Source organism: Protobothrops mucrosquamatus, unplaced genomic scaffold, assembly GCF_001527695.2.
Source record: "Protobothrops mucrosquamatus isolate PMUCROS unplaced genomic scaffold, P.Mucros_1.0 scaffold3377, whole genome shotgun sequence".
NCBI classification, from domain to species: Eukaryota; Metazoa; Chordata; class Lepidosauria; order Squamata; family Viperidae; genus Protobothrops; species Protobothrops mucrosquamatus.
In genome coordinates this window covers 135,009-149,834 of record NW_015389360.1, presented here as the reverse complement: position 1 = coordinate 149,834, position 14,826 = coordinate 135,009, and the positions used below count along the sequence as shown (strand labels likewise).

Genomic DNA, 14,826 nt, shown 5'->3' with positions numbered 1-14,826 from the left:
AGTCACATCGCACCTGTTAGTAAAAATATGGACAAAACGCAATCAGAAAATACTTCTGGTTTTTGCCATAAAAGCTAAATCAGGTCAAAGATTTGAGATTTACAGGAACCACTACTGTATTTATGATTCCACAACTCTAACTCTAATGTTATGACGCTTCAGGTGCAAAACTTCTAGGGATCAGGTTCATATGCTTACAAGTCTCTGAACATGAATGGTTGATTTTAATCATTTTAAAACTTCCTGCACATAGGTGCACGGGAGAGTACGCACTGAATCTGCACAAAGCAATGAAAAAAAATATAGGACAACCTCCCCCCCCCCATTTTACTTATGTCATGCTGATGCTTTATTATTTACATAAGCTTTTTCAAGGAGGTATTTCACCTATTGCTTCTCATTGAAATTAAGATGTAGACTTACTCTCTGGAGTAAATGACATCAGCCAGGTTCTGGCAAACATCTGTCAGGCATCAACCCAATAGGTATGATTAAAAGGCCTTCTACAAATTTAGATTTTAGAAACATTTTAGGAGCTATGTTGCAGATCTTTTGAACTGCAGATCTTTTGAACGGAGATAGGATACAATGGTGAGGACTCCTTTTGCCTGTCTAAATCATGGCCATCTCCCATTTTTATTTTGTTGTATTTACATTCCTCCTGAAGACCACGGAAGCCTGTGACAATGGACCAGAGGGCACATGGCCAATTGTTACAGCTTACTGTTCAGGCTTTTTGTTGCAATACAAGTTGAGGAGAGGCTTGCCATTACAAAAAATGTCTATGGAGTTTCTCAGTCATCCAAGTCATAGTTGTCCCAAAGGTGTTTTCCCCCCCCCCAAAAGGCAACTAAAAGATTCTTCAGTTCTGGCTGAAGAAGCTTCTTGGATGAAAAGCGAAGAGTTTTCAAGGAAAAACAAAGTCCACTTGTCTTTTTTTTGGGGGGGGGGAGGGGAAGCACCTTTGGGACACATTACAAAAAAAGTAAAATAATCACAGTAACAAATTTTAGCAATTTGTTTCTCTACCTATGAAACAAAAGTATTATTGTTTACCTGAGGTACGTCCTCCTCTTGCGTCACATTGACGAAATTCTCAAACATGGCTACCATTGAGGGTGCAGCTATTACGTGACAGTTCACAAGATCAGAAAAAAAGCGCACCTGGAGAAAGAGAACATTTTGCCAATTCTCAGTCGTGTATTTCCCCAAAGCATGGATCAGCAAGAGTTCTCATAAGGCCAAGTAAGAACCTTGCAGAAGCCTAGGCTGTATCTGCTTCAGCATCTTTTACTGGGGTAAGAGGAATCCCAGGGCCAAGATACAACTGAAGAGACATTTAAACCTGGTTTATTATCGAAATAACAAAAGTCTAGATCAGGAGATCGCAAAAACTGGCACCGTTCACATTACAGAGCTGCTATGACAAAGTCAGAAGAAATAAGCCAATGGAAAGGTTTGGATGGGTATACAGGTAGTCCTCAACTTACAACAGTTCATTTAATGACCGTTCAAAGTTACAACGGCACTGAAAATGCGATTTAAAACCTTTGCAGCATCCCCATGGTCACATGATCAAAATTCAGATGCTTGGCAACTGGTTCATATTTATGACTGTTGCTATGTCCCAAGGCCTTTTGTGACCTTCCGACAAGCAGAGTCAATGGGGAAGCCAGATTCACTTATCAACCGGGTTACTAACTTATCAACTGCAATGATTCTTTTAACAACTATGGCACGAAAGGACATAAAATGGGACAAAACTCACAAATGTCTCACTTAACAAAAAAAAAATTGGGCTCAATTGTGGTCGTAAGTCGAGGACTCCCTGTATTATATGATTACATGAAATTACATTTTTTTACCTTCATAGCCCATATGGAGAGCTCTTCAAATTCATTGAAAACCAATCTAAATATAGGCAGCCTTTTGACTTATAATTGCTTAATGATATTTTAAAGTTATGATGGCCTTGGAAAAAGTGATTTGCCATTTATCCTCACGCTGACGACAGGATTGCAACTGGGGCACTTGACAATCAGTTCACATCTTCGACCAGCTGCAATAACTTGCAGTCACGTTATTGCAAGTTGTAACTTCCTTAGCCACTTTCCAACAAGCAATATTAATTGGGAAATCTGGATTCAGTTAACCACACAATTTGCTTAATGACCATGTGATTTGCTTAATAGCTATGGTAAAAATGTTCGTTAAAATCAATAACATTAAGAATGATAGAGTTGGAAGGGACCTTTGAGGTCTTCTAGTCCAACCTCCTGCTCAGGCAGGAAACTCTATACCATTTCAGACAAATGGCTGTCCAATCTGTTCTTAAAAACTTCCAGTGTTGGAGCATTCACAACTTCTGGAGGCAAGTTGTTCCACTGGTTAATTGTTCTAACTGTCAGGAAGTCTCTCCTTAGTTCTAGGTTGCTTCTCTCCTTGATTAGTTTCCATCCATTGCTTCTTGTCCTGCCTTCAGGTGTTTTGGAGAATAGCTTGACTCCCTCTTCTTTGTGGCAGTCCCTGAGATATTGAGACACTGCTATCGTGTCACCCCCTAATCCTTCTCTTCATTAAACTAGACATACCCAATTCCAGCAACCATTCCTTATATGTTTAACCTCCAGTCCTGATTCTCTTAATGTGTTAATAAATCATCACATCAAATGATTCACTTGAGAATGTGATGAGTGAAATTCTAGTCTCAATTGTGGATATATGTCGAAGGTAATGTGCAAAGACTCTAAGGTATGAAAACAACTTACTAAATAGATAGCTTCATTGTACAGGTTGGCTTTCAAACATTCTTTCAGTTGACGTATCATTGCTTCTACAAACTCTCCACCAAAATTGTAGTTTCTGGCATTCAGCAAGCCAACAAGAGTTGTATAAATGGTCATCTTCTGTGGTAACAGACGTGCACTGAAGTTTTTTTTTCATAAAAGAGAGAGAAAGTAGTATCAAACAATAACTCTGATCAAAACTGTGATCTCATTACTCCTATTTATAGTTAATTCAAGCTCTTTGGGATGCATACCTTTTGAGAAGAAGCAGTATACCACATTAAAAATAAAGATACTGCTAGAGTCAATTCAGTTTTCATCCAATGTTAATACTGCAATTCCAACTGGAAAATCAAACTCAACGATATGTAATATGCATAATCCTCCATTGTTTTGATGTTGTCCCCCAATCCCAAATTTAACTCAGTTTCAGAATGAGAAGGCAATATGTTCCTTGCAAAGGAGGTCATTAGTTGAAAGGAGAAGATGTCATGAGCAACAAGTCAGACAAAAATGTAATCCTTTCTTTGAACTCTTATGAAAAGTCCAGAGTAAGCTTGCACTGCGAATCGCATCTCAACGTATTGCTGCAGAAGACAATTAAGACAATTGTATTGCTGTTACTGAGCCCGAATGATCAGCACTAGGGAATCGTTTTGACACTGCTGCTCCTCTCTGCTCTCCTTCCTAATTATCCATATTGCATCCAAGTTTCAAAAATGCTTTAAACAGGATAAAATATGCAGGCATACAATATATACAATAAAATGTTTTGGAAAGGTGACCTTTTTCAAAAGTAGATATTTAAACATCTTTACTGTAAGTACTGTATTATCACCGAAATCCATAAATCTTTTGCATACATACACTGTGCAAAGGAGTTTCAGTATTTTGCTTTTGTAGTTTGGTAGATCTGCCTCCAAAACTCCAGCCAAGCCTTCTATTCTACTTTCCAAAGAGAAAGGACTCTGAAGGGAATAAAATATTAAAAAATCACTGTTAAGCATATTATTATCAAGATTCTCTTTCCTTCCATGGACTGCAGCGGCTACGGCAGCGATTCTGCCATGTCACCAGAAAGTTTTGGAATTCTCCTTCTCCCACATTTAAGGAGATGAAGGTTTTCTTAGAAAAATGATTGCATCAAGTTCTTGGGATGCTTCTTTTTTAAAAAAAAAAATGAAGTAGAATCTCATTAAAATGTAATCTTGGCTCTGAACTTAAGATGTGGGTCTACATGACCCCTGGGGGGGGGGTCATCTCATCACACATTAAGCTTGTGAAGCTATTGCCCCAGTTGTAAAAAAATCTTTCAAGGAGGGAGTAATAGAAAAGGAAGCATATCCCTTCAACTTGACATATTGCCCTTTAGTGAATATGCCATTTGACCAGTGAATAAATACAAATTTGCTCATGCTTAATATATAATATAAAATGTGTGCATGTCTTTCCTAGTTCCAATGGTTAAGAAGAAATAGGTGCTCTGAGGTTGGGCACCCCAAAAATTAGCTCCCTTCTGTTCTTATGCAAAATGGCTTCGTCTTTAATATTTCTGAAGGCCACCCTGCCGAGATACTGGCTCTGAATGATGATAAATAAAGATTCCTTTTAATTGGTACTTGATAAACTGATCGGCAAACTTTGATGAACTCAAGTTACCCTTATTCATGGTTAAAAGCCATACAAGTGTAACTTGGGAAACTCTTGTGCGTTAAAATAAAATTCCTTTATCAAGGAAATGTAAAGATATTAATATAATCACCACATATTTTATCAATAGTGATGATAAATAATAGCTGCAGTGCCATGGAATTGAATAGCTAATATTCGTACAACTGTGACCTTATACATTATTTTTACATATTTCAAAAACAGCAGCAATTCCTCTGCGTAGCAAAAACGTGGAAATGAAATTTCATAACTGTAAGTTCATTTACACATTTTCATTTCGGTCTTGTAGTTTAATGTCATCCACCTAAGGAATGAGTTCATTGTGTTTCAGCAAAATGATCTCACAGCGATTTCAATAAATACTTCAATAAATTAAAAACTTTAATTGCACTAAATATAATAGCAGATTGGGAATCTATTTGCCTTGCTGATTATTACCTTATGTTTCATTTTTTGCCTAATGGAAACACACAGTATTTAGTGTTTGGTTGGTCAACAAGTAGGCACTATTTTCATTTTCTTATTCTCACTAGTAAATTCTGGCACAGTGCTCCTTGTCATGTTTGTTTCTTTTCCTTTTTACAGGCTATTTTAAGTCACTATTTTTTCCTCTACTGAAGCAAAACTGTATAATTATTGAGATTTTACATGGATTAAGTGCATTATTAATAAAAATTCAGATACAATGAGCATTGACAGGACTGCAGTCCAACAAGGCCACAGAGTAATAACTATATGGCTGAGTGCTTCTAATATAAAAATACTGAAAAACTCTAATCAGTCCAACAGGAACAGCTGATCAACTCAGCAGCCATGTACAACAGTACCTTGGTACTCAACTGCTTTGAAACTCATTGAATTTGGTACTCTCAACACATTTTGATGTGAAAATTTTGTCCCGGTATTCATTATTTGTTTGGTACTCAACACAGAAGCTAGAACTTGTCGGTGTCGGCTGCCTTGTGACTCACTACATTATTCCTTATGGGAAAAATTTGTTTGGTACTCATAGTTTTTGGTGCTCATCGTGCCTCACAGAACAAATTAACGCTGAGTATTGAGGTATCACTGTAATGTTTTCTTACTATTAATTAGAAAACTGAAAAATCAAGTAGAGTGGAACTGACTGCTGAAACAGAACATTATTCATCCATCCATCCAAAATTTCAGTATTTGTATTATGCTCACACAAAGAAACCACAAAAACATGAAGATGCTAGCTTTCCGTACCTTTTCTCCCACTTTGCTTATTAGAGATTCCAATCGTTCTGCAATAGATACTTTCCTTTTCTTGTACGGTTGTTCTATTTCAGTGAGACAAAATAGAAACACTGTTTCAGGAGCAAAAATAAGGTGCCAATAAGGTGTGAGATGCTGTCTCAATTATAATACAGTAGTAAGATTCAAACACGCTGCACTTATGCATATTTCCACAATTTATTCCAGTAAAAGGACACATTATCTGATGGTACATTGCAATGATCCCACTGTTTACCTAGAAAAAAAGATTTTTTTATTCACGGTTCAGTTCCACAGTTTTGTCCTTTGGAATCTGACTAGAATAAATTGTTAATTAATAACAACAGAAGTCTGTTGTTTTCCTCCCCCTCCATCTTTTTACCTTTTTTTACATAGATGAAAACAAGAACCACTTGTTCCTTTATTTTTTTTTTCATTGACCTATAAGCTGCATCAGAATCCTTTCAACTGAAGAAGAGGTAAGAAATATTGAACAAATCAAAGTACAAGTCATAGTATTATTATTATGTAAAATGAAGTCGCAGAAGGTAGATGGGTGGCCACCATGATGTCCCCTTCTAATTCTATGTATTCTGTATTTTTGAAGGGGGAATCAAATCCCAGACTGGGGAAACGAAGAAGCAAAATTTTACAAAAGGAGTAATTCACAGGAAAAGATCTCCTAAAACCAAGTCAAGCTAATTTTTTTTTAAATGTAAAGCCAAAGGAAAAAACCAACACATTTTGTGCCAGTCATATAAAATAACACACTCCAAAGAAAAAGGGGATTCCGGAGAGGGGAAATCAGGCGGGGTATGTGTGTGTCTGTGCACAATTAAGCAAGCCAATACAAGCTAAGGAACCATTCATCACTCTCATCATTTGGTTTAATGCTAGGAGAAAGGGAGCCAAAACCCAGTCAAGCTAAGGTGAAAATGGAAGAATATCTAAACCTAAATACAGGTAGTCCTTGACTTACGACCACAATTGAGCCCAACATTTCTGTTGGTAAGTGAAACATTTGTTAAGTGAGTTTACCCCCATTTTACGACTTTTCTTCCCACAGTTAAGTGAATCATTAGTTGTCAAATTAGTCACACTGTTGTTAAGTGAATGTGGCTTCCCCATTGACTTTGCATGTCAGCAAGTCGCAAAAGGGAACCCCGTGACCCTGGGACACTGCAACCGTCATAAATATGAGTCAATTGCCAAACAGCTGTACTTTGATCACATGACCACCGGGATGCTACAAAGGTTAAGTGTGAAAACTAGTCATAAGTTACTTTTTTCAGTGCCATTGAAACTTTGAAGGGTCACTAAATGAACTGTTATAAGTCTAGGACTACCTGTAACACATTTTAAAGTTCTCTGTTTACAAGAGAGCATCGAGGAATATGCAAATATTCACATGACTTTTCATTTCAAGGTCCAGCAGCTAAGTAGGGCATGTAAAATTTTAATCAATCTAGCCACTTGGAAAGGAAAATGCTAGCTGCCAAGATCCTTTAGTCTTCCGCTGTATCTGTGTAACAAATGACACAGCCCATGTGAATCACGTGGATTCTACCCACATTTCATTTACAGTCTAACAGTGCTAATTGGTTTTTTTTTCTTCCATCCAATCGTATATGATTCTCAGAGATTGCCTGGATTAATCCCTGCAGTTTTCTTGGCAAGATTTTTTTTTTTTCAGAATGGTTTGCCATTGCCTCCTCCTTAGGGCAAAGAGAAAGTGACTGTCCCACGTTTGCTCAGCTGGTTTTATACCTAAAGCAGGACTTCTGTACAATTCATAGTCTTCCAGTTTCTAACCTGATGCCTTAACCATCAAACTAAACTGGCTCTAATATTAATAGTTTAATGTGTTGTTATACAACATTACATTATTTTATGATTTAAAAAGAATAAGAGAAACACAATAGCTTTCTTACATCCGTGTATCATTTTGAATAAATACGGAATTACTGATTATAAGAAGTGTCCTACATTTGAAGCAATCTTGAGCACTATAGCCCAGAAAGTGATCTCGTCTTTACTATGGCTAAGAAAACATTTTGAGATATCTTTCCAGAAGGAAATGTTACAGTAGGTTGGGTACTGGGTAAGCTAACTTGTATTTAACACTGCCTCCAAGCAAATGAAATTGGTCCAAGAAGGATTTAGCATTAACATTGTATTGGTTGTCATTATTCCTCAAAAGAGCGTATGATTTGCATTTGTTAAACGGATTGTTAAAATCATTACAATAGGCTCAAGAAGAGACAAATCTCTCCGCTGGTATAAAAGTGAAATAACGCTTTTATGCACAGATTTATAAATACTTCTTAGATTTCTGTTTCTTGGTTGCGCAGAATGAATAGAGGAAAAAGCTTGTTGGCACAAGGGCTGTAACTTAAATAAGTTCTCAGAAAACAACAAAGCTATTTTCTCTTCAGTTTAGCAACATCTCCATAAGTTGGACAAGTTGGGAAAATTTACTATCTGGCTCTATGGTCAGAAGCTAGGTTTCTTGGTTATCTCATTATTTATGAGTATTATGCCCAGGTTTTATACTATGAATATCTAGCCACATGATATATATTATGCATTTCCTCCCTACAAAAGGAGGTACCTTACCTTTGATCAAATAAAGCTGAACTTAGTATCAACGTATCCGCGAGATGCCCTGAAGATATCTAGGTACATACAATTCTGCTCTGTTTATAGAATCTGCTGCCTTTATATGGCTGATTAAGTGGGAGAAGACTTAACCAAACTTGTGATTTTGCCAACCTTTTTTTGCAATTATTTGCAAGTACACAATGGCCTCCTTGGATCTCAACCATAAAATAGGATGGAAAATCAAACTCTTTCATTCAGCTCATTTGTTTTGAAAAATCAGCTATGCCACCCACATCCAGAAAGAACTGAACAAAACAAAAAAGCCAGGTCTACTACTGGTACTACAGGAATAGTTATGCTGTTACCTGTCCTGCAATTCATTTCCATGTCAGGTTGTATGTGCGTATTTGAGAGAAGGGAATGCTAACAATTGAACATGGGTACTACAAAGCACCAACACAAAGTTGCAAAAAGGGCCAACAACAAATTATGGCTGTACTCACTAGAGAATGAAAGTTACGTTTAGACATAATGCTAAAATGTGCTCAGAAATGGAAGTGTCTGTTCTCCTCTTCATAACTAATGCCAGAAAATCAATTGTATGGGAAATCATGGTCCAAATGCCAGGAAGAACCCAGTGCATGAAATATGGCCTCTGACTGCCATTATATGCTAAAGGTTATTCCTTTCTTTGATTCTCAAACTTAGAGTGTCTATTGAAGATGTGGACAGTTAGATCTGTGACACTAACATACTTATTGTTACAATAGTATAAAACTGCGTACTTCCACCAAAGGGGCATATCAATTGGGAGAGAAATTTATATATAGCTGATTAGAAAATTGTGCAATAAAAATTTATTTCTCTTAAGCAATTTTTCTTTCCAATTCAATTTTTTCCAGAATGTTCACATTAATAATCCCAGGCTCAAAGTCTGTAATAATAACAACCAATCTAAGCATCTGGCTGACTGTGCAACCAACCATAATAACTGCCATACAATAATTCAGACTTAACAATTGTTGATAAGACAAAATGTCTGGATACTGGACACTGCAATACATGGAGAAACTGAGAAAATAAAAAATAAAAAAGACCTGCAAACAGAAGTAGAATGACTATGGCAAAAGAAAGCAAAGCTGGTACTAACAATAGGAAACTTGGATGCAATTTTAAAATATCTGGAGCACCAGTTGAAAACCATCAGTATTGACAAAATCTCCATCAGTCAACTACAAAAAGCAGTTTTACATGGAATAGCTTATACTGTAGTTTGCGATGATACCTTTAATATTATTAAGCAAACAGGTCCTTGGGAAGACTCAGTAAGAGGACAAAAATGGCAAATCTAATCTAAACATCTGTCTGACTGTGTGACTAACCATAATTGTTTTTTGTTCCTAATCTCATATGGAAACCTGCAATGGATTTTCTACACTGGAACACTGACATCTATTTGCACATATAAACATTCCAGAAAACTGAAACTGGGATGTTGCAAGACAGAAATTTCAGATTGTAGAAGTAAAAAAGGCCTCTAAGCCAGGGGTCTTCAAACTTGGCCCTTTTATGACTTGTGGACTTCAACTCCCAGAATTCCTCAGACAGGCATGCTGGCTGAGGAATTCTGGGAGTTGAAGTCCACAAGTCATAAAAGGGCCAAGTTGAAGACCCTTGCTCTAAGCCATTCCAGAATAAAGTCTTCCATATCCACCCAGGACGCTGCCACCTAATTTTATTCTTGCATCCATCTCCGTTTCTGATGTTACAGAATTAGCCTGGATACAAATATTGTCAAAGGCCTAATCTAGCTATTTTTTAAAACTGTGTGCAAATGGAATCCTGGGTGAAAATAATCTCCTCCTTCTCAGTACAGATAGTCCTCGATTTACAACAATTTGTTTAGTGTTCGAAGTTACAACAGCACTGAAAAAAGTGACTTATGACCATTTTTCACACTTACCACCTTTGCAGCATCCCCATGGTCACATGATCAAAATTCAGATGCTGGGCAACTGGCTCATATTTATGACGGCTGCAAGTGTCCCAAGGTCATGTGATCATCTTTTGTGACCTTCTGACCGGCAAAATCAATGGGGAAGCTAGATTCACTTAACAACCGTGCTTCTAACTTAACCACTGCAGTGATTCACTTAAGCACTCTGGCAAGGCAGGTCGCAAAATGGGGCAAAACTCACTTAACAAATGTCTCGACAGAAATGTTGGACTCAACTCTGGTCGTAAGTCGAGGACTACCTGTAATGTAAGGAGCCAAGATTTTTGCCCAGGATAAAATCTTGGGACACAGTGTAAACTCCCGATTGAAGAGCCCGGGCATCTCTACTACAGAGCTCAGACCCAGCGAGCTGAGTTTTTTTTCCTCTGACTTGGCCAATCCAAGCACAGAAGATCAACTGGCCCCGGCTGCTTTCTAGCTCTGTCAAACAGCTGGACCGAGGCGATGGGGAGGCCCCCATGATTTACCGCACTTCCTCCCCAGGAGCGCATCTGGAGAGGGCCAAGGTCTTCCGGAGCAGCAACGGCGCGGGCGCAAGGAGAAGGCGGCCTTGCAGGGCTTTCGCCCTCCGCTTCCCTCCCCTCCAGCTCACCGTCGTTCTCGTCCCTGTGCCGCCTGCGCGACATGGCTCGACCCTTCCTCCGGCTCGGCGGACGATTCTAGGGTGCTCTCGGGGGCGGAAAGGGGCTGCCGGCGCTACGGCCCGATGACAGCAGCAACCGACACTCGGAGCGTTCGCCGGAAGTCGTCGTCGTCGTCGCCGCGCAAAGGCCCCCCCGAGAAACAGAGCGAGCGAGCGAGCACCTCCGCTTCTCTCTGCCTTTCGTTGTTTCCGGCCCGCCGGCAGGTTCTTCCGGTGGCCTCTGGCGGGGAATCCAGAGAGGAGTTCTGGCGTGGGACGGAATACGAACGGAGCTCTTCCGGGGCAGGTCGAGGCTAAGGGACGATCTACCACTTGGGAGACTTCCTGAGAAACGCAAACAAGCAAAAACACTCCCGTCGCCTTCCCCTCCCATAGTACGCAGCGCACCTTTGTTGTGCTTCTTTAGGGGAAAACAAACCCAACCGATACTGTAGGCTCCTGATGTTTTATTTAAAGAAAGGATACCTATACCAACGGAAACCAATTCAGAGTCAAATCTCCAATATATCGCTCGGATGTTCTTTATTATGGGGCGATAATTAAATTCTGTAAGGTGGTTTTTGTTAATTTTTCCATGGGGAATCTTCTCGTGATCTTTGTGACCTCAATATACATTCTGCAGTGAAAGTGATTTCGAGAAAGGGCAGAATATAAGTCTTAAAATATCCTCTTTGTAGTTAAAAAATACATAAAACAGTTGTGGCCGTGACTGATACATTGAACTACAGATTGCCTTACTTCATAATTTTTTCCATCTTTTCTAAAAAAAAATAAATCATTGCAAACAAAAAAAAAACCTCAAAAATAGGCAAGACATTAAAAGTGTACATTAAAAAGGACAAAAGACAAAAATATTAGCTTTCTGAATAAAATGAAATATTTTTTTGATCTTAGGTGTTTTGAATAGGTTTTATCTCTTAACTATGTGTCAGCGGAGTGGAGTGTCTGTGTTTTGTACCATGCAATCTGCCTTAAGTTTGTTGTTATTGTAGCTTATTTGGGAAACTGGTTTAGTATTAATAGGTCAAAATGAAGAACTTTCATGGTTGCAATCGTCCATATGCTTTTTTGAAGAGTCATTTAATGCACATGCTGGGATTGTTACATGCCAACCCAAAGAATGCTGCCTCCTTAACTTATTCCTCCTTCATTTGTATACTAGTGTCAGAAGTAAGTCTTCATCCTGGTTCATCCAAGCCGGGGATAAATAAGCAACATGGCGACTGCTTTGGGAAGAAGGTTACAATTTATTGAAGAGGCAGAAAGATGGTCCTTGCAGGAAAGAGCAGAGGGAAGAAGAGGCTGAGCACATGGGTAGTAGGTTTTTATATCCCCTCTAGCCTTCTGTTTGGAATAGTTTCCTGTTCCTGTGGCATGAACTTTGAGGATATTTCTGAGTGTTTTTCTAGGCCTTGATATCTGTGGTTTAATCCTATTATCATATCCTGCTTCCCTGGTGATGGGGCTAATGACTCCTAGAGTTTGGGTGGGGTATGCAGATTTTAAGTCTCTTTGTCTTGACAAACTTTCTGATGGTTTTACATTTGGATTTGTATAGGGCTGGCTCCTGTTTGGGATAGTTGGCTTGGTGGCAAAGTTGGTTTCTGCTTTTTAAAATACTTTTGAGGAAATATATTTTTCTGCCCTTTTAATATTTCCTTCTCTGGGGAGCTGACTTCCCACACTAGTTTCTTTCTCCTGCTATCTGCATTTTCTGAGAACGGCTCTTATACTCTAAACATGTCATGGTTTCAAGCTCTATGCAATTCCCCCCCCCTCTGTTCAATCTTGTCCAAATCTCTCAGAGACACCAGAATAAGTACCAGCAGTTTCCTTGGCAAGGCTATTCAGAAGTGCCTTGCCATTGCCTTCTTCCTAAGGCTGAGAAATTAAAGCTTTCTGGACATTTTATTTGTCTCTAAATAACTGAGTTCTTTTTGTTTCTCCTCCCCCCTCCCCATATATATTTTGGGAGCTTACAGGAATCATAGCCCTAATTGTTTCTGTTAACTTTTCCATTCCCTTATTACAGCTACAGCATATGTCTTTTAGGAGTTCAAAGGTAATTTTATGTTAACAATGCAGGTGGTTTTGCAGATCACCCAAAATTCTGTTCATTTCTTAAAAAGTAGAAATTATTTTATTTCCTTGAGGCCCAAATAACCACACACACACACTGCCCTCCCCTCTATTTATCTTATTCCTTGTGTAGTCAGTTGTGGGGATTGAACATTCTTTTTGATAAAGTAGCTTGGCTGATATCCTGATATAATACCATTTTATTTCCTTCCCAATTTATTTCTTCCAGCAATTTTGTCTCTCATGGGAGCTGTAGAAATGTTTTTCTGGTGTCTCTTGAGTCTTTGTATCTTTGTCACTTAGATGAGATGGGCAGTATAGAAATGTGATGAATACACAAATAAATAAAGGTTCTATTTAAATTTCTATATCAAATGCACTCTGTATGAGAGAATATATGCTTATATAGCTGTTTTGAGCTATATTAGACATTTGTTTCAATAGTTCCTTAAACTGTTTATTATTCTAGTTTGTTTGCATATACCTGTCAAATCCTCTGCTGTCAGTGTTATGGACTTTTCCAGGTTCCAGTTTTATTCTTGCTTACATTGCCTGATCAAGTCCTTGATCAAGCTAGAGGCAGTATGTTACCAAAATGACTTACCTTAGGTATTTTATTCTAGAGATCTTCATCTATTATTTAATCCTCATTGCTGGAGGAGTGCTAAGGCTCACATATTAATACAAATACAAATGCACTATGAAGAATATTAAAAGAAGAATAATCCTGTATATTTCCAATCTTATCCACATATATTGAGATATACTGTAGCTCTGTGGGAGACTTATTACCAGCCACAAGGATTGTGTCTTATATTTTCTCTGTGCATATTAATATGCTACCACAATGACATTTGACTTCCTATTGAACACCCAACACCTTGGTATCACAGCAAGCTAGATTAAACAAGAGTGGAAGGTAATCATTCCTACATGTTCAGCTCAACTCCTTGGACTATATGGACATGTTCGTGGAGTTTTCCTGAGGAATATACTCAAATAATTCTGGATTTCTTTGTCCTGAGGGAATGTTAAAAATATATACATATCATCAGCATATTCGTGATATTCAGCTATACGGTATATCTCTGCCCTGGGCCAATCAGGTGATGCTGTTGAAGTGCTTTCCTGGTTCCTGGAGGCTGTCTGAACCTGAATAAGAAGATTTGGCTTTTGTTCATTCTGACAAGATTGAGTTTTAAGGTACCTGTATCTGGTGAATTGAGACCTTTAATTCTGGCTGGGGTGACACTTCCTTAGTCTAAGCTGGTGTGCAATTTGGAATTTTCTGGGAATCTTGGGTCCTGTTGAGAGCAGGTGCTCAAAGGCAGGAGAGCCTTTGTACATCATATGCTCCAGTTTCACCCTTTCCTAGATAGGGGGTACTGCTCAGTCACCTCCCAATTGAACTATTTCAATGAACTCTACATGGGGCTCCCTTGAAGAGTAGTTAGAAGCTTCATTTGGTCCAGAAGGTAGTAGCGACATGGCAGTAGTGGACATACTTTGTATATCTGTGTAACACCATTGTTGTGTGAGCAGCACTGGCTCCCACTAAGCTTCTGGCTGTGGGGTGGGAGTGGGCTTGAACATCATTCAAATGGGGGCAGCCACAGAAAAAGCCCCTTCCTGGTCCTCATAAGATGAGAAAATGTAAAAGGCTGGACCTGAAACAAGCCCTCCCTATGGGAGTATGTGGGAGGTACAGATGTACCTGGTAGAAAATGATCCCCTGAGGGATCCTGGCCATAAAGATGACAACTGGCACCTTGAATTGCACCCGGAAACCT

At 38.8% G+C, this 14,826-nt stretch overlaps 1 protein-coding gene across 1 annotated transcript; it reads right to left on the bottom strand.

The window, feature by feature from the left end:
* Nucleotides 1-6: 6 nt before the first annotated feature.
* Nucleotides 7-5,751, bottom strand: LOC107297550 (nuclear cap-binding protein subunit 1; the record flags this gene model as incomplete). Its single annotated transcript, XM_015826911.1, has 5 exons — nt 5,688-5,751; nt 3,654-3,754; nt 2,769-2,925; nt 1,057-1,164; nt 7-13 (listed from the first exon to the last, which is right to left on the bottom strand). Coding segments are annotated over exons 3-5 (250 nt in total), but the record flags the coding sequence as incomplete, so codon positions are not given.
* Between the last annotated feature and the right edge of the window lie 9,075 nt (nt 5,752-14,826).